General features: G+C 43.0%; 3 protein-coding genes across 7 annotated transcripts; 2 read left to right on the forward strand and 1 right to left on the reverse strand.

Annotated features, from left to right (window-relative positions):
• Positions 1 to 539: 539 nt before the first annotated feature.
• On the reverse strand, positions 540 to 5789 carry fignl1 (fidgetin-like 1). 4 transcript variants are annotated; one of them, XM_040139145.1, is made up of 2 exons: positions 5654 to 5789; positions 540 to 3243 (listed from the first exon to the last, which is right to left on the reverse strand). In XM_040139145.1, the coding sequence occupies exon 2, from the start codon at positions 3224 to 3226 to the stop codon at positions 1283 to 1285; it is 1944 nt and encodes a 647-aa protein (XP_039995079.1). In that variant the 5' UTR covers positions 3227 to 3243; positions 5654 to 5789; the 3' UTR covers positions 540 to 1282. The 4 variants fall into 4 exon arrangements, with proteins under 4 accessions (XP_039995079.1, XP_039995078.1, XP_039995077.1 ...); XM_040139144.1 differs by lacking the exon at positions 5654 to 5789 and adding an exon at positions 4740 to 4844; XM_040139143.1 differs by lacking the exon at positions 5654 to 5789 and adding an exon at positions 3678 to 4021.
• ttl (tubulin tyrosine ligase) lies at positions 4349 to 10776 on the forward strand. 2 transcript variants are annotated; one of them, XM_040139146.1, is made up of 8 exons: positions 4349 to 4640; positions 4945 to 5320; positions 5563 to 5641; positions 5774 to 6006; positions 6271 to 6406; positions 6498 to 6767; positions 7323 to 7466; positions 7869 to 10776. In XM_040139146.1, exons 2-8 carry the CDS (start codon positions 5152 to 5154, stop codon positions 8065 to 8067), a joined length of 1230 nt encoding a protein of 409 aa, XP_039995080.1. In that variant the 5' UTR covers positions 4349 to 4640; positions 4945 to 5151; the 3' UTR covers positions 8068 to 10776. The 2 variants fall into 2 exon arrangements, with proteins under 2 accessions (XP_039995080.1, XP_039995081.1); XM_040139147.1 differs by having other exon boundaries at positions 5139 to 5320.
• An 880-nt stretch (positions 10777 to 11656) lies between these two features.
• On the forward strand, positions 11657 to 17594 carry polr1b (RNA polymerase I subunit B). Its single transcript, XM_040139844.1, has 15 exons — positions 11657 to 11833; positions 12451 to 12618; positions 12863 to 13009; positions 13110 to 13242; positions 13375 to 13511; positions 13691 to 13914; positions 14037 to 14208; positions 14573 to 14744; positions 14834 to 15115; positions 15253 to 15386; positions 15461 to 15631; positions 15739 to 15895; positions 16016 to 16212; positions 16332 to 16582; positions 16712 to 17594. The coding sequence occupies exons 1-15, from the start codon at positions 11657 to 11659 to the stop codon at positions 17592 to 17594; spliced, it is 3405 nt and encodes a 1134-aa protein (XP_039995778.1).
• The last annotated feature ends 624 nt before the right edge of the window (positions 17595 to 18218 follow it).

Raw genomic sequence — 18218 nt, forward strand, 5'->3', positions numbered from 1 at the left:
AAACATCAACATTGTTAAAAATCTCTATTGACCAGAACCACCACTTGGCAATAGTTTCTGCTGTGTGGAGGAGAGCAAGTGGCTCAGAAATGAACAGGACAGATAGTTGGACATGTACACTTCTGCACCAACCACAAACCCTGTGGATCAGAATCAGTACTAAAATTATGGAGCTCACGCTTATTGTCTAATAAAAGGGATGTATTGCAGCAAGAGATTTTCCTGTTGAGTCCACTGCTGTCTTAATCACGAACAGGAAGGTTTGCACGAGAGCCAGGATACTCTTGTGTTGCCCAACTTCCAGGGACACGATTAGCACAGCCAGCCTCAGGAACATTTCAGGACTATGAGACCTACGACTAAATGTTATAGAGATGTGCAAATAAAGCTCTTAACAGGGTGATCACACCGCCCTCTTTGGATTAAATGGGAAGGAGGAACAAGTGGAGAATAGCACAATCCACTGGAGACAAACTTACTATTGTTTTGTTTGAACTGAGTCTGAGACATTAACAAACTCATGGAGATTTGAGGTAGTCAGCAAAGTTTTATTTCATTAGGAAAGCAATCAATTAATTACATTTACAAAATTGTGACAAACTAAAATAGTGACAAAAGTTAAGTCTTGGCGTAAGTGATGATAACTGCTATACGGGAATATAAACGGAGATCAATGTTTTATCTGGAGCACAGTTCATGTACATAACATGGTGCAACAATAACATTAATATCTAAGCCACACAGTCTGACTATTGCAAAATTCTTAAAATAATGTGAATACCTAATATAAATTGCTGGGAACAATCTACAGAGCAATTTCTCCGTACAGAAAAGTCTCTCATTCTATCACCACAGAGTTTACTGTGAATACTTTAAAAAGTTTATGAGTCATTTCAGACATTTTCGAGAATTATGATAACACATCGCTCTGCTGTGAACTTTTGGTTATGTTTTTCTTTCAACTGACAACAGCCCAAATGTGAAGAGTAAAGGTTCATGGATCACAAACTAAAAAAATAAAAAATAAAAACAGGACTGGTTGTAAAGAGATTAACTAAATCAACTGTGGGACACAGAGGGGGTGGACAAATTAACAGCAACACCTGCTCAATTTAATGCAACTGAATCCCTGGATTTAGAAAACTCTCTCTGTGAAGCCATAGTGTAAGGTGCTCCTGCTATGTTGTCCACGCCCTCTATGTGCTTTATGTGCAAAGCAGAAAATATTCTACAGCTTTTGAATTTTCCAGAGCTGAATTTTTCAGCCAAGTAGCTGCCAAGTTTAACGGCCACATCCAAAAGTCTTATTCCACTCTTCATACAGCTCCAAATCTTTTGATGAGACACTGGGTCGTACTGTCTTCAGGGCGTCCTGGAAGTCGCTGTAGAGGATTGGTCGCACCTGATCTGCCGTGATAGTGGCGATGTCATTGAGCTGGATGCTGCGGATGGGCCCGAGTGCTGCCTCTCGACAAAGCTGAGTCATATCGGCGCCGGAGAAGCCCTCGGTAGCTGTTACCACGCTCTCCAGCTCGTGCTCTCTCAGCTGGTTCCTCTCTCGAGCCATGAGGTTAGTTACAATCTGCCACCGGGCGGCTGCTTCAGGCAGGGGGATGTACAACCTCTTTGCCAGGCGTCGACGGGCAGCCTCGTCTATCTCCTGAGGCCGATTGGTGGCGCCCACCACCAGGATGCGGTCCTCAGCTGCGGTGGCTGCCCCATCCAGCTGAACCAAGAACTCTGTCTTTATCCTACGTGATGAGTCGTGCTCCCCATCTGTCCTCTGGGACAACAGTGAGTCAATTTCATCAATGAAAATGACAGCGGGCTGGTGGCAGCGGGCAATGGCAAACAGGGCTCGCACCATTTTTTCTCCTTCACCCACCCACTTGGAAGTGAGCGATGAGGCGCTGATGCTAAAGAAGGTGGCGCCTGACTGACAAGCAATACATTTTCCTATCAGAGTTTTTCCAGTTCCTGGGGGTCCAAACAACAGGATGCCTTTGGGCGGACCACGGAGGCCAGTAAAAATGTCAGGTCGCAGCATTGGCCAAACCACGATCTCCTTTATGGTGGTCTTGGCAAACTCCAGACCTGCTATGTCATCCCAGGCCACAGGAGGCCCGTGGTCCATGATCTCGCTCATGATCAGCTCAATTATCTTTGGCTCAAAGTTTTTCAGACGCTCATCGAGGATCTGAGGCTCCTGACTGGAACTATGGCTCGCCCCACCTTCTTCCTCCTCCTGTCGTGGAATAGGTGACACAAATTTAGAAAATGTACCTCGAGGCCTGTTAGCACCCAAAGATTTTTTCACACTTGCTGCCATTCCAGGGATCTGGCCTCTCTGGGGCTGATGGGAATGCTTTTTCTGTTGGTCAACGATGAACTGCTCACGAGCCGTTTTGAAGTTGCCTCCAGCTCGTGGGTCAGCGGCTCCTTGACCTCCATGTGGCCCCCGACCAACATCCCCACCATCTGGGTTGTAAAAATTCTTCCGTTTCGATGGATTGGAGGTGGAGAAGAAGGAGGATTGGCAGTTTTGTGTGCCACTTGCAGGGCTAGGGTTTCCCTGTGGAAGAGCTGAGGAGGGATAACTAAACACAGACTGTGGTCGGGCTGAAGGTCGGGAGAATGAGTTTGGATTAACTGAGAATCCCTCAGAGCCTCTTGGTCTCTCTGCAGAAATACTAGCAGGATTACTGGCACTGTTGTTAACCTCTGTTTTAGGCTGTGGTGGTCCTATAGGTTTCAACAATGCAGCCTCAGACCTGACTCCGGTAAAGGGAGCGGACAGGGAGCTGCCTCTGCTCTCTTGTCCCACAGATATGTTAGCATCTGCTGGTGCCACAAGGGCGCGTCCCCCACCTGTCTCTGCCTGAATCATTTTCTGCACGCAGGGCAGCTCCAGCACACTCTCCGTGGTCAAGGACGACTCCCATTTGTCGCTGTAGTTCCTCTGACTGCGGGCCAGATGCAGAGCGCTCTCTGCATAGTTGTTAAGCCCTTTGCAGGGGTCATCTGAGTCCAGCACTGCTGCGTAGCGCTCCGAGTAGGTCCTGAGCAGGCTGGCCATGCCGGCCTGAGAGATCTGGGAGCTTGCCCATGCATACTGAATGGAGAGGATGTGAGCCCGGTAGGCATCAGCCGTCTGTTCAGGTGTACAGTTGCCAGATGAAATGTCAAAGGACCTCCTCTGCCATTCGTCCAGGTGTGCGCCACTCATGCCTGGCCTGCTCCAGCCTGGTGAAGGAGAGGGGACATAAGTTATTAAAAATACATGACCTCCGTAAAAACCAAGGCAGAAAAAGTTTTATTTTATTACCTTGCATTCTTGGAAGACACATAGTTGTTTTCAGAGGCTAAGCAATGCTTTTTATGACTAATGAGCTGAATGTGTGGTGGAACATGGCGGAACCCTTCTAAGTGAAACTAGGCTAAAAGTTATATTATATGGATGTGCAGCTGTACTAGAGGCACCTTCACTAGCAAAGATGCTGCAGTGTCCTCTAACTTTATGTTATCATTCGTTCGATTGACAGAGAAACTTAGTCTCCATTACATGCCGTGATAAACAGCCTATGGACGGGACCCACTTGCATTTGTTAGTTGTTCACTTAAAATATCCCGCACCACATAAACAGGCCACAATACTGAGGATAAGGGACGTCACTTACTATTAGTGATATCTTCTTATCTTTCTTGATATTATGCCAAAAATAAATAGGTGCTACAAACACGACTTTTATAGAGTTAACACAGTTACTGCACTTCAGCTCGCGGTTTAGCTCTTCCCGCCACCTGCTTCTTCCTCAACAGTACAACTTCCTGTCAAGTTCCAATTCGTTCTTCGAAAACCTAAATTAGTCTCTCAGCACCGCTTTCACCCAATGTAGAAACCCGGCCAAAAGCTGATCTAACTTTATCTCTATTATAATGACAAATGTAGACTTAAGATTAAAAAAGATGAGAACAATAAAGAACACAGCTAAAGCTACTAACGTTCTTAAAAATATCGGAACGAGACCCAAAACTTGTCACAACTAGGGAGTGTTCCATTTATCCTCCAGGTTCGCCCAGAGATCCGTGTCTTTCTGTTAATGTGTTATTAAACTGCTTTATATTCGATGTAAAGCTTTTTTTATTATTTATAATTAATTAGAAACTAAGTAGGAGTGATCCCCTGTGTAAGAACCTCTTTCATGAGATTAAAAAGTATTTTCTTTCGGGTCCTAACTGCTAACTTGTAGTGAGGTCTATGACGCCATCTTGTGGTAACAACACGCTAAACAACCATAATGATTAAATAGTCGCTTTAGCGCGTTGCATTGCGGGAAATGTAGTGCGCATGTTGTTGAAATTCAAAAGAGCACTAAATTCCGACATAAATTATTTTTGAAGTAATTACACTTGCGCATAATTCACATTGAAAGTTGTGTTTATTACTTTTATCATGGATAAAAAACAGTTAAATATCATCTACCTGTGATAGCAGTGTACGCGAAAACTGCACTAACCACAACCGCAGAGTTTTATATTTGTGCTGTCGACAGTGGATGACAGCGGCCGCTGAGCTTCACAGCACACGCCGTCGGTGGAAAAATTGGCTGCGTTTGTAATATTGGGTAGCTAGCGAGCTAGTAAGTTAACGTTTCCCACTATTACTCATTAAAGTATTTGTTTTTGAGGAGGGATATCTGAAAAGTTCCTAGATAGCTGTCCACAGTTACAGTCATTACCGTCCGTTAGCTGTAGCTGAACCGGAGACGCGATGTAAATTAATCCAGACGGGACCAGCCCCAGGAGCCGGTAGCAGCAGTCAGTCGCACCCTTGTCTGGGGACACTGAAGGAACCCTGTCTGCTGAGCAACATGAAATTGCTGTTCTTCATATGTAATGCTCTTTTATACAAATGCATGTTAGCCTCAAATTGCTGAATTTCAGAGTTTCAGAGCACCAGTGTAAGTTAACTGGGAAGTGTGGACTGGATATGACTGACTCATCATCATGGCACGGACAGAGGAGATAACCCTCAACAGTGTCTCTGCAGCAGTTCCAAACAGGGAGCCTAACAACTAGCTAGACAGCTAAGTTATTTACACATTCCGTCGTTTTTATCATATTCTAACCCCTCGCAGTCAAAGTGGCATTATGAATACCCCCGTGTACACCTTTGTTACCCGTGACGACAACAGCACTGTTTATGCAGAAGTTTCCAAAATCCTCCTTTCAACTGGACAGTGGAAGAGGCTGAAAAGAGACAATCCTAGATTCAACTTAATGCTTGGTGAACGGAACAGACTGCCCTTTGGACGTCTAGGTAAATAATGTTATATTCCTTATTTCATGTGATGCTGACATCATATGAAAAGTCTGTATGTGTTTGCTATATCTCAGGTCCACCCACTCAGGATGAAACAGCTGCTGTGACTGTGCAGCGATGCTCGCTCCAATGTCCAGTGGAAAGATTGTGTCCATTATTTAGATGTGCAGTCCAGGCCCCGTGTTTACACATGTTGGTATCTGAATATATTTTGAAATGACCTTACTTGGACTTTCCAGGTCATGAACCAGGACTGGTGCAGCTGGTGAATTACTACAGAGGAGCAGACAAGCTTTGCAGAAAGGCGTCCTTGGTCAAGTGTGTATCTACCTTGTTAAAAGAAAAATCCATATCTTTTGTCTTGCCATCATTCACGTTACTAATGCCCGTAGAAGAAAGTTATTCAAAGGGGAGTACATTTGCTGACGATTTTCCCTTCTCTACTTCTAGGCTAATAAAGACCAGCCCAGAGCTGTCTGACTCCTGTAACTGGTTCCCCGAATCCTACATCATCTATCCCACTAACCTCAACACCCCTGTTGCTCCAGCTACAAATGGCGTTAGCCATCTGAAGAACAATCCCAAGACAGATGAGCGGGAAGTTTTCTTGGCCTCTTATCACTCTAAAAAAGAAAGTGGGGAGGGTACAGTGTGGATAGCCAAGTCTTCTGCTGGAGCTAAAGGTAATATCTGTTATTCACGTTTCATTGGTATAAATCCAAGATACAAGTAAGACTTAGTTAGACTTTTTCCCCTTCAGCGTCTTCTTAGTTTATATATTTTCTTGAATCATTACAAATTCTTCCTGAGCTGCTAAAAGGCAACAATTTCTCATTGATTAAACCCCCTTTTATGTAATGTATTTCTTGTATTTTGTACACTTTCAAATTGAGGATGTGGTAGATAGCATTAGTGGCAGCTTAACATATTTGTTTTAATTGCAACAGGTGCTGGTATTTTGATATCCCATGATGCTAATCAGCTGCTGGAGTACATTGACAATCAGGGACAAGTTCATGTCATTCAGAAGTATCTGGAAAAACCTTTACTTCTGGAGCCAGGACATCGGAAGTTTGACATTAGGCAAGTGTTTTATGTATAACGCAAACCCACAGAGAATGTGCTAATCTGTTTGTAACTGAGGCTATTATGGTTTATGTCATGCTTTTGCTAGGAGCTGGGTGCTAGTGGACCATCATTACAACATCTATTTATACCGGGAGGGTGTGCTGCGGACTTCCTCCGAGCCCTACAACAGCTCCGACCTCCAAGACATGACCAGCCACCTGACCAACCACTGCATCCAGAAGGAGCACTCCCAGAACTATGGACGATATGAGGAGGGGAACGAGATGTTCTTTGATGAGTTCAGGCTGTACCTGCTGAACACTCACAATGTCACCCTGGAGACCACCATATTACCTCAGATCAAGCAGATCATAAAGTAAGTCCTTGTTTTGCTAAGAATACCTTAGCTATCACATCACATTGAAAACTGAAACACATAGTGTTTTTTTTAAATAGACATATCCGTCTTATGCTGTATCCCAAACACAAAAACTAGCTTATTTGTGTGGTTGGAGACATTCTTCAAACTCTACTACTGAGACTTAAATGAGTAGTCGGCTGTCTGGCTGGCAGCCAACGCATATGGAAAGCTCTGAATGTGACTCATTGTTGGACCAAAATTCATTGTAGCATCATGTCATCAGATCCCTGTAAAAAAAGTAATATGGACAACACTGCAGAAAATGATACAGATCAGTGTAACACCGGAAACAGCACAATAACACAAGTAAAATGATGTTAACAATGATATATTCCTCTGCCACAGTGCATGCTGGGAGGCCTTATGGTGCATTTCCTTTCCAATAGCAGTAAATGTCAGCAATTACTTAATCCCTGAAATGTTCCTATGAATTGTGTCATGTGTTTGCACAGGGCATGAAGGTGTTGGCTGTCAGATGGTTGGAAATTATTTTTCTGTCTGGTTTCACAGGAGCTGTCTGACGTGTATTGAGCCGGCAATCAGCACCAAGCACCTGTCCTACCAGAGCTTCCAGCTCTTTGGATTTGATTTCATGGTGGATGAGAGCTTCAAAGTGTGGCTCATAGAGATCAATGGAGCTCCAGCCTGTGCACAGTCAGTAACAACAGATCACTCATGTCAAAATGTTTTTTTCTCGACATCTCAGTCAGTTTGACCTGTCTTGACCGCTGTTTTTTTTTTTTTTTTTTTCCTATTTAGAAATGTTATAGCTCTCTGTCTGCTGTTCACATAGATTCCTGCAGGACTTTTTTGGCTTCTGTTTACAATATGTGGAAAACAAGCTTTGAATATTAGGTGCAATATGTTTGTTATGGAGGATCAGAGTCCGAAATAGGAAAACTTTTGAAAATGTTTCCATTGTTTTTAAAGTGAAGCATTTGAGTGTTTTTCCTCATAAATTTTGATTTTTGGAGTTTTGACTCTGTAACGAACTTTACTAATGTAAAGTCTCACAAGTGAACAAATTAACACTTGTATTATCCTTTCCACCTCCAGGAAACTGTATCCAGAGCTATGTCAAGGTATTGTGGATGTGGCCATTTCCAGTGTCTTCACCCTGAACAGCAGCAGTGACTCCTCATCTGCTTCCTCCTCTCCTTATTCCTCCTCCCCATCCTCCACGTTCAGCACCAACTCCTGCTCCTCTCCAAAACTGAGAGCCCCTCTTCATGTGGGCCCTTTCACTCGACTTTAAGCTCACACACAAATATTCTCCGCATCTCCTCCAAACTACAAGCTTCCTCATGCTCTGTCTTCACTCTTAAACTACACCTGAGAAGTAGCACATGCCAGCACGCCGAGCCTTTAATTGAACCTTGCCTGCCGCGCCTGGAGGGAGTCTTTCTTTTTATGGGAATCGCTGAAACTGCAGAAATGATCTCTGCTCTCCTCATTATGCATATCATGAATGTGAGGATGCTGGTGAATTGATCGACCACACTTTGTGGGAGTTTCTGAATGAGGACAGATGCCCTTCCATCTCAGTTCCACCACCATCAGGTTCTCCCTCTAAGCAGATAAATGGAGGTCTGAAGGATGCTCCAAGTCAGACTGTAGTGCCTTACATTTCCAGCCACACTCCCTTAAAAAGACTGCCAGTTAGCTTGCTCTGTTATCGTGACTCGTACTTGTTCTGTAAGCCTTTGCGCTGTTGCTCAATAAAGTCAATGCAGTCATGATCCGTCCGCAAGAGTTAGCATAAAACAGATTCTTTGATATTGGAGATCTTAGGGAAGTACTTATTTTCTCATCAGACACTTTTTTTTATTTTTTTTAATCACTTTTTATAGTTTACCTGCAGCCATCTGTATCCAGTCGTTGGAATGAGGAATGCTAACAGTGATCAACAGGCTACAGGGACCGATATGAATAAACTTATGACTCCCTAATATTAGCTAATACACTAACCTAATATGTTTGATGAGCTCCTTGAACAACAACATTCCTCTAACCTGACCATGTGGACACTACACATTATTTACACTGAGGGCAGCAGGGTGGAATAAGTGAGCAGGGAGATGGTCTCTTCGCTCAAAAACCCAGGTTTACATCCGTCTCAACAAGCTCTGCCGATGTGTTCCTATCCTCTGACCTCTCTATGGCAGAGAGGAGCTGCCATTATTCAGTTCTCAACAAATTCGTTACCAAATTTAGTTCATCTGAAGACACTTCGATGTTTTATTTGTCATTTGAAAAGCGCATGTTTGTGTGAAAGCATGTAGTTGTATACATCCTCATAAACGGCACCTTTTGCCCCAGTTTGTAAAGAGCTGCCCTAATGTCTGTGTTCTGTTTCTGACTTATGAGAAGATAGACAGAAATTGTCAAGTGTTGTCAACAAGTGTGTGGATTACATTTTTAAACTGTTGAAAGTAGAGTAGATTGTACAAAGTGTGTTATTGATTATTAAAATCAAGACCCCATGAAACAAAACAGACTTGACATTTCTAAACATTTGTTTATAGAAGAGCTGATGGAGACCAAAATACATACAACCATACATCATGCTTCCTACTCTGGTCACGTAAATATACTGTGTCATTTGTTTCATGGCCAAAGAAAAGTCTCAGTATACAGACAGGTCTTCATCAAGTCACTGCTTCTTATTCAGTTTCTGTCTGACTCGCTTTCTAAACTATAATTTTTTTTATCTTCATTTTTTATCAGAGTTGAATGTCATGTTTTTTATGTTTCATGGGGTCATTAAAATATTTTAGTTTAGTTTTTAGTTTTAGTTTTTTACTTTTATTTTCACTAAATCTCTTTGTGAATAGCTGAGACCTGAGGTGTAACTGCCCAAGATGACTTGTGTCAGATCTATTTTAGGTTACTGTTTGTTAGAAAGGAGTGTTTAGTTCTTCCTTAGCTAAGAAACTTTCAGTTAGCACAAAATTTGTGACAGCTGCACGGCCTGTAGTTGATTTTTGAAAATCCGCTGTCGTGTTTCCAGGGGCTCATTTCAAACACAGAATAAGTCAATAATCTTTAATGTTAGAATCCCTGCTGCTCCTCTCTTTTAACCTCTATTGAAATGTGTGAGGCTTTGCTTCCTGTGCTTTGAGTAACATGAGTTAAGGGACATCATCAGAGCATTTATTTATGTTTTTAATCACTGTGTATTTGTGTTTACAAGATGACTCTGAAGAATGAAGGATATATGAGTGGCCGAAGGTCAGAAATATGGGAGAGTTACAGGGCAGGTCAAATGGACAAAATGAAAACTTTGTTCTTTTAAAGAAACTGGTTTGTTGTAAGATTATTCCCAGTAACCTAAGAACATACAGAAACCATGAATCCATTACAGAACCCTGCTGTAGCTGAAATGATGTTAGACAGTTTGGAAAGATATTCATGTAAGTAGAAAATGGGTATTTAGTTCATGATTGGTAAATGCATTAAGTGTTTGATAGCTGGTTTTGGGAATTTCAAAAGCAAACTCAGTATTTTTTACATTAAATTTATCGGGAAATGTCTTTCCATCAAAGGGATGGGTGCCTTAGAGGGAATTGCATATTGATAAAAAAGCAATGGACCTCCAGTATTTAAATGCACCTTCATTTGTTTGTTTGTTCTGAAGTGACTTTGCTTCATTCATTATTAGACCTCTTTTGAATTCAACGATGTCATTTCCTCTTTTTTTGCACATCTGACTCATTTTCTCATGTTTTTCTCATGTTTCATATTGTTCTGGGATTTCCTCATCTTTACCAAAGAGCAAATTCCTGCTGTAAAATGTTTTGTAGTTACTATAATCTGGACATTATCGCATCAACTGGCCAATGGGATCTAAAAGCAAGTATCATATCCAGATCGATGTCTGTGCTGTGCTTATGTTAAGTGATGTTTTATCCAAAATCTTGCATGAACATTTGTCTTTATCAGAAACAATATTGCTAGAATAAAAAAATAGTACAATTATCAAGCTTCTGTCATGTATATATTTCAGGGTAAACATATCCCAGACTGTATTGGACACAGAGATGAAAGATCAAAATGAGTCATCTTCTCATCTGACTCTTGGAAAGACACAAAAACACATTTTTCACAAAATGTTGTACTATGACACTGATATCCACTTTGCTCATTTTCTTTCAGGTTCATCATTTACACTTAGATCTTTTTCACAGAGTAAGATCTGTATAAAGCCCACGCAGTCATGGTTTAATCTGTTTGGAGGCCCCGGGGGCAAATGTTTACTGCTGGGCCCCGACTGACCCCCCTCACACACACACACACACACCTCCAGTACTCTCTGAATGTTGCTCTGCCAGCAACCTGCAACTGTCACCTCCAACCGCAAACTGAGGCAGACAGCTGCAGCCCGAGCCAAGTTCCCTAGCCTTCACCCAGCTGGCTCCTGGCAGCCATAGCCTTGAGCCTCTACCAACCAGTTCCAGCCCTGGACTCTACTTGCAGTTCCTCACACACACCTGCAGCTCTGCCCTCCAGCTTGGGTCTTTGAGTGCCACAGATCCCAGTTGCAGCTCACCATTGGCTTATTTTGGCCATCCAACCGGAACAATATCAATCATTTTAAAATGCAGAATATGCAGAATATAAATGGCACAGATGGGACATGATGGACTAATAAGGCTTACTGGAGAACTGTACATTGAATGAAATAACTAACACCACGAGATGGCAGTGACTCACCAACAAAGATACGACCTGCCGCAAAATCTCAGAGGGAAGAAGAAGAACACTTTCCTTCCTGGGGGGGCTGTACTTCCTGTGTCACCGTACACATGTGGTAAACAAGCGTATGTGTAGCCGGGAGTGTAAGCATGGACTTTTCAGCGAAGTGGAGTAATGTACCCAAAGGTCCGAGTCTAAAGAATCTGACACAGGGAGGATTTGGCGTCCTGAAAGAGACTCAACATGCTGCTGTCCAGGATTTGACAAAAGCTCACATCGAGTCGTTTGACCAGGCTGTCACTGACGGACTCAGCCGCGTTGTGCAGGTCAGTTCTAATAACTTTTAAACAAAGTTAACAAAGACATAACCTATGTTTTTGAGAAATACAAGGAAACAGTGTATCAGCTAAGCATTTTATAACGCTGAAAAACCTTGTCGTTAAAGATGTTAACGTTAATTGAAATTACCCCTAGCTAAACTAAATATAGAAATTAACGTTATTCTTTCAAGCCTAACGTACGAGGGGAACAAATAATACTTTTTAGCCGTGTTTAACGGCTTGTTTCGAGTATTTGTTTCTAACGTTTGTTTCGAGTATTTGTCTAATTATGTGTATTCGTGCCCTTTGGAAAGCTAACATATAATAACCATTTAGGACACGTTGTACATAGCTTATCTGTAATTCTCAAAACTCTGTAACTTCTGTAGAATTTAAAACAAAAAGCTGCACACTAACTGTGACCCTGGTTGAGTGCGTCGTAAGGTTTGCTGGGTTAACGTAACTACCGTCAATAATCTGAAAGCTAACACCAAGCTAACGCCACTAATTTTTTTTTGTGCTCTCACTCAACTTTGTCGCTTCCGGTGACTTTCTGTCGCTATTTCTTCTGCAAAGTGTGTCGAGGTTTCTCAGTATTTCGTGATGTGACATGTCTTTCTCAGGCCATCCCCCCCTTGGAGTTCACAATAAAAAACGACAGGATCAGCCTTTCATTCGTCGAAGCCGCTATCTACAACCCAATGGTCGCCAAAGGGAGCATCTGCAGGGAAATGAGAGTGTTTCCAGCAGAGTGCAGGGGAAGAAGATGCTCATATAAAGGAAAGCTGGTGGTAAGACTGAGATTCATGTACAGCCTCGTGACATTTTTTTTTTTCTTACTGTCCGTGTAATTTTAATTTCACCAATGACCTGATTTGTACTTTAGCGCATGTAAACTGACAGCCACAGCCAGTCAGTTCAGCCCAGATGAGCGGTAAACTAAAGCAGTGGTCAGTGAAGGATCCAAACAACATGTGAGAGACAGAATAACAGAATTACAATGTCTTTAATTTGTTACATTTTGTATCTTCTCAGGCAGACGTCAGCTGGTCGATCAATGGCGTTCCAAAAGGCATCATCAAACAGTCCCTGGGTCAGGTGCCCATCATGGTGAAGTCCAAGCTGTGCAATCTCCATGGTATGTCCCCTAAGGCGCTCGTCGAACACCATGAAGAAGCAGAGGTAAGTCACCCATTTGTAACATCTGCAAGATAAACAGAAACCCATGATATTAGGCCATATTTATTAAAAAAAAAGTGCAAACTCTCTTAAATATTAACAGGAAATGGGAGGTTATTTCATTGTGAATGGAATTGAGAAGGTTATCCGAATGCTGATCATGCCGAGGAGGAACTATCCTATTGCCATGTCAAGACCTAAGTGGAAGAGTAGAGGCCAGGGATACACTCAGTATGGTAAATATAACCTTTCAGATAATGTGCAAAAACACAGCTTTAGTGGCAGTGTAATAATAGTTTAGATTCAGCAATTAAAACTGTATATCTTTTTAAAATGGGTGTCATCCTCTTTTTTTTTTTTTCTCACAGGCATTTCTATGCATTGTGTGAAGGAAGAGCACACAGCAATCAACCTGAACCTACATTATCTGGAAAATGGGACTGTCATGCTGAACTTCATCTATCAGAAAGAGCTCTTCTTCCTCCCTCTAGGCTTCGCACTCAAGGTAGTAATCAGTGTTAATGTATTTTTAGAAATGCACAGTTCTGCAGCGTGTATTTTTAATGAAAATCAAAGAAAAGAAATCAAAGAATATTTTAGAAGAAAAAAAAAATATAGGCTATAATTCCTTATGATTGACCCATGTGATTTATTAAAACAGCCCATTTTCTTTCTGTCCTCCAGGCCTTGGTGGACTTCCCAGACTTCCAGATCTACCAAGAACTGATCAAGGGCCGCGAGGACAATTCCTTCTACAAGAGCTGTGCGTCAGAGATGCTGCGCATGGTCATGGAGGAGGGCTGCACCACCCGCAGCAAGGTGCTCGATTACCTTGGTGAGCGCTTTCGGGTTAAAATGAGCCTTCCTGAGTGGTACACAAACGAGCAGTGTGCCAACTTCCTGCTAGAGTAAGTTTTTATGACAAATGGATGTGAGATTTCTTTTAAATGTACAACCTTACCGAAACAACACTCAAGTTTGGTATTTTATGGTACGGTTAGTAAAAAGAGTTGTGTTCTGTTTTGATCAGTGAGTGCATCTGTATCCACCTGAAGTCGGACGTGGAGAAGTTCTACCTGCTGTGTCTGATGACAAGGAAGCTTTTCACGTTTGCCAAGCAGGAGTGCATGGAGGAGAACCCCGACAGCATTATGTGTCAGGAAGTGCTCACTCCTGGTCAGCTCTACCTCATGTTTCTGAAGGCAAGCTTTTTAAGTCACCCATCTGAATGGGCACTGAGCAATATTTGTCCTTTTTTTAAGCCTCTGCTGCTGAACAGAAGAATACATAGCACTTGGTAAAGCAAACATTAAATGAGCACTGGCACTGATAACTTTTACCTAATCCCAACTATATCCACGTTTTTGCACCTAACTTTCTTTTGTTTTGAAGAAGAAGATGTCCCTTTTTTACGTAGAACTTGAATCTCAGTGCAAATAGCTCCATATAAAATTAAAACAACACATTTCTGTTTAAATATCTCAAATTTACTTTGGGTACACCAATTTAAAATGTTCTTATAGATCTCAAGTTGTTAGTGATTTAACCCCTAAAATATCATCATAGGAGAGAATGGCTGCCTGGTTGGTGTCTGTGAAGCTGTCCTTTGACAAGAGAGGCAGCAGACTGAGTGGAGGATGGAGCGCTGAAAACATGATGAAGATATTCAACATGGGCTCTGATTTGACCAAACCCTTTGAATATTTGCTGGCCACTGGGAACCTCAACTCCAGGACAGGTATGGTCACAGGAGTTGAGGATGAATACTTATGTTATAAAAAAGCAGTTCATCTATTACATTTCTGCGGTTTTCCCATCTGACCCCAGGTCTTGGCATGCTGCAGAACACAGGCCTTTGTGTCGTAGCTGACAAGCTCAACTTCATCCGCTACCTGTCCCACTTCCGCTGTGTGCACAGAGGAGCGGCGTTCGCCAAGATGAGGACCACTTCTGTTCGTAAGCTGCTGCCAGAGTCCTGGGGCTTCTTGTGTCCCGTCCACACTCCGGACGGAGAGCCTTGTGGCCTAATGAACCACATGACGGCCAGCTGTGAGATTGTGGCACCGACCTTGCCCACAACATCCCTGCCTGCTCTGCTCTGTTCCCTTGGTAAGTTCTTACTTCAGACAACAATTCTGTTTACGGCCGTAAGGTGTCCTTGAACTTTTTCTGAAAAGTTTTAAAGGACATATCAGTGGACTGAATTGCATTGTACACAAACTATTTTTCTGTCTCCGGTGCCTAAGGTGTTACTCCAGTGGATGGGTCCCCTGGTCAAGCCTTTGCAGACTGCTACCCTGTGGTCCTTGATGGAGCTGTGGTAGGCTGGTTGGAGACGGAATTAGCCCCAGTTGTGGTTGACTCACTGCGCAGATTCAAGGTATGATAGTGAAATATTAAACGACCGTACTGTGCGTTTTGCATGTGCAGAAAACTGACATTTGATACCTTCAGGTGCTGAGAGAGAAGAAGATCCCTCCCTGGACTGAGATTGTTCTGGTTCCCAAAACAGGCAAAGCCAGCCTGTACCCAGGCCTGTTCCTCTTCACAACACCCTGTCGTATGGTGCGGCCTGTATGCAATCTAGCTCTTGGAAAGGAAGAGTTAATTGGTACCTTTGAACAAGTAAGTGTAAATTACAATTTAAAAAAGATGTAATGGCAGTTATCAGAACTTTATCTGAAGAACACAACTGAATTCTTATTTAATCATCTTTTTCTATCTTGTTGCAGCTTTACATCAATGTGGGCATCTTGGAGGATGAGATCAAGCCAGGAGTGACCACACACCAGGAACTTTTCCCTCACAGTATGCTGAGCGTGGTGGCTAACTTCATCCCTTACTCAGACCACAACCAGAGTCCTAGGAATATGTACCAGTGTCAGATGGGTAAGTCTGAGACCACCATTAGAGGCCCCACGCACCTACACAGACGAACAGGCTATGTAGATTCAGACATTTCAAATTTTCCATTGTGTTTGTCAGAGATTGAACTCGTTCTCTCTGCAGGTAAGCAGACTATGGGTTTCCCCCTGCACTCATTCATGGATCGCTCAGATAACAAGCTGTACCGGCTCCAGACCCCACAGAGCCCACTGGTCAGGCCCTACATGTATGACCACTACAACCTGGACAACTACCCCAGTGGCACAAACGCCATTGTGGCTGTCATTTCCTACACAGGCTACGACATGGAAGATGCAATGGTAAGTAAAACACAACAGTTAGTGTAGTTTTTCCCAAATAGATTACTGAACTAATACACTAACTAAAGAACTAATAGTAGTATAGTCACATCCTGACACACTTATCACACTCTTCTTAGATTGTGAACAAGTCATCGTGGGAGAGAGGCTTTGCCCATGGAAGTATATACAAGACTGAGCTGGTGGATCTGGCAGACAAGGTGAGGGGAGAGGACAGCGTGGTGTTTGGGACCAAGCCAGGTGATCCTATATTGAATGAAAAACTGGATGCTGATGGACTACCTCACATTGGATCAACACTTCAGTATGGAGACCCTTTCTACAGCTACATCAACCTCAACACAGGCCAGACCTTCACCAACTACTACAAGTAAGTGTCAGAATTTGTGCTGTAATGTTTTTTTTCATCAGCTCAGTAAAGGTAATGCCTCTTACTTTTTGCAGCTAAACTTTTCAAATTATAATCAGTATTGTGTTTCTTCACTTTTTTTCCTCCAAGGAGCCAAGAGGCCTGTGTAGTTGACAATATAAAGATCTGCAGCAACGACACTGGCTCAGGCCATTTTAAACGCATCTGCATCACCATACGAGTGCCACGAAACCCCACCATCGGAGACAAGTTTGCCAGTCGCCATGGTCAGAAGGGCATCCTGAGCCGCCTGTGGCCGGCCGAGGACATGCCCTTCACAGAGAGTGGCATGACCCCCGACATCCTGTTCAACCCCCACGGCTTCCCCTCCCGCATGACCATCGGGATGCTGATTGAGAGCATGGCCGGCAAGTCTGGCGCCCTGCACGGCCTGAGCCACGACGCCACACCCTTCACCTTTTCTGAGGAGAACTCTGCGCTGGAGTACTTTGGTGAAATGCTCCGGGCTGGTGGCTACAACTACTATGGCACGGAACGGCTCTACAGTGGACTGAGCGGTCAGGAGCTAGAAGCCGACATCTTCATTGGAGTCGTCTACTACCAGCGGCTTCGTCACATGGTCTCTGACAAATTTCAGGTGAGGACCACAGGAGCGCGAGACAAGGTGACCATGCAGCCAGTGGGAGGGAGGAACATCCAGGGAGGCATCCGTTTTGGAGAGATGGAGCGAGACGCCCTGCTGGCGCACGGCTCCTCCTTCCTGCTCCATGATCGCCTCTTCAACTGCTCGGACCGATCAGTAGCTCAGGTGTGTGTTGACTGTGGTAGTCTCCTCTCCCCTCTGTTAGAGAAACCACCACCCTACTGGTCGTCCATGCGCCACCGTAAGACTGTGTGCACCCTGTGCGGCAAAAGTGACTCTATTGACTCAGTGTCTGTTCCTTATGTCTTCCGCTACTTTGTAGCCGAGCTCGCAGCAATGAACATTAAAGTTAAATTAGACGTTAAGTGAACTTTGCAGGAGGATACAGTTCTTAAATATGACAAAGTACAAATCACTTTCTTATGAAACTGCTCGTTGTTTGTGTTGTTAAAATCCATCTCGTCAAGCTGTTTGACTTGACCATGCTACAGAGGACAAATATACTGTACAGCCATGATGTGTGTAAGAACAGCCAAATGCCTGAGAAATTTACCTCTGTTGTCTAAAGTCTTTTATTAGACAAGACCTTGAGTAAATGACCAAGTAGCAGCATATGATGGAATGAAAATATCGACCTGGTCGGTTGAGTTGTGTAAAAATAATCCAAAGGTCTTTTGTACAGTCATTCTGAGTGTTTGAATAAAAATGATGTGCTGGCCGATTCTTACGGTGCTACACCATATGATTTGGCAGAAGTATTCAGATCCATTATAAGTACCAGCTGCATACTCCATTAAAGGTTCTGTTTTAAAATCCCAAGTAAAATGACTTAATATCATCTTAAACTACCAAAAGAAAAAGTGCTTGGTTTGCAATGAAATGACCCCCGCGACTGATATATTTATAAATTACAGTATTAGATTGTTGATAAGTAGCATCTACTGTTGTAGCTGTTTGAGGTGGAACTATTTTTAACTACAGTATACAATGCAT

The sequence above is a fragment of the Xiphias gladius genome, chromosome 11 (assembly GCF_016859285.1).
Source record: "Xiphias gladius isolate SHS-SW01 ecotype Sanya breed wild chromosome 11, ASM1685928v1, whole genome shotgun sequence".
NCBI classification, from domain to species: Eukaryota; Metazoa; Chordata; class Actinopteri; order Istiophoriformes; family Xiphiidae; genus Xiphias; species Xiphias gladius.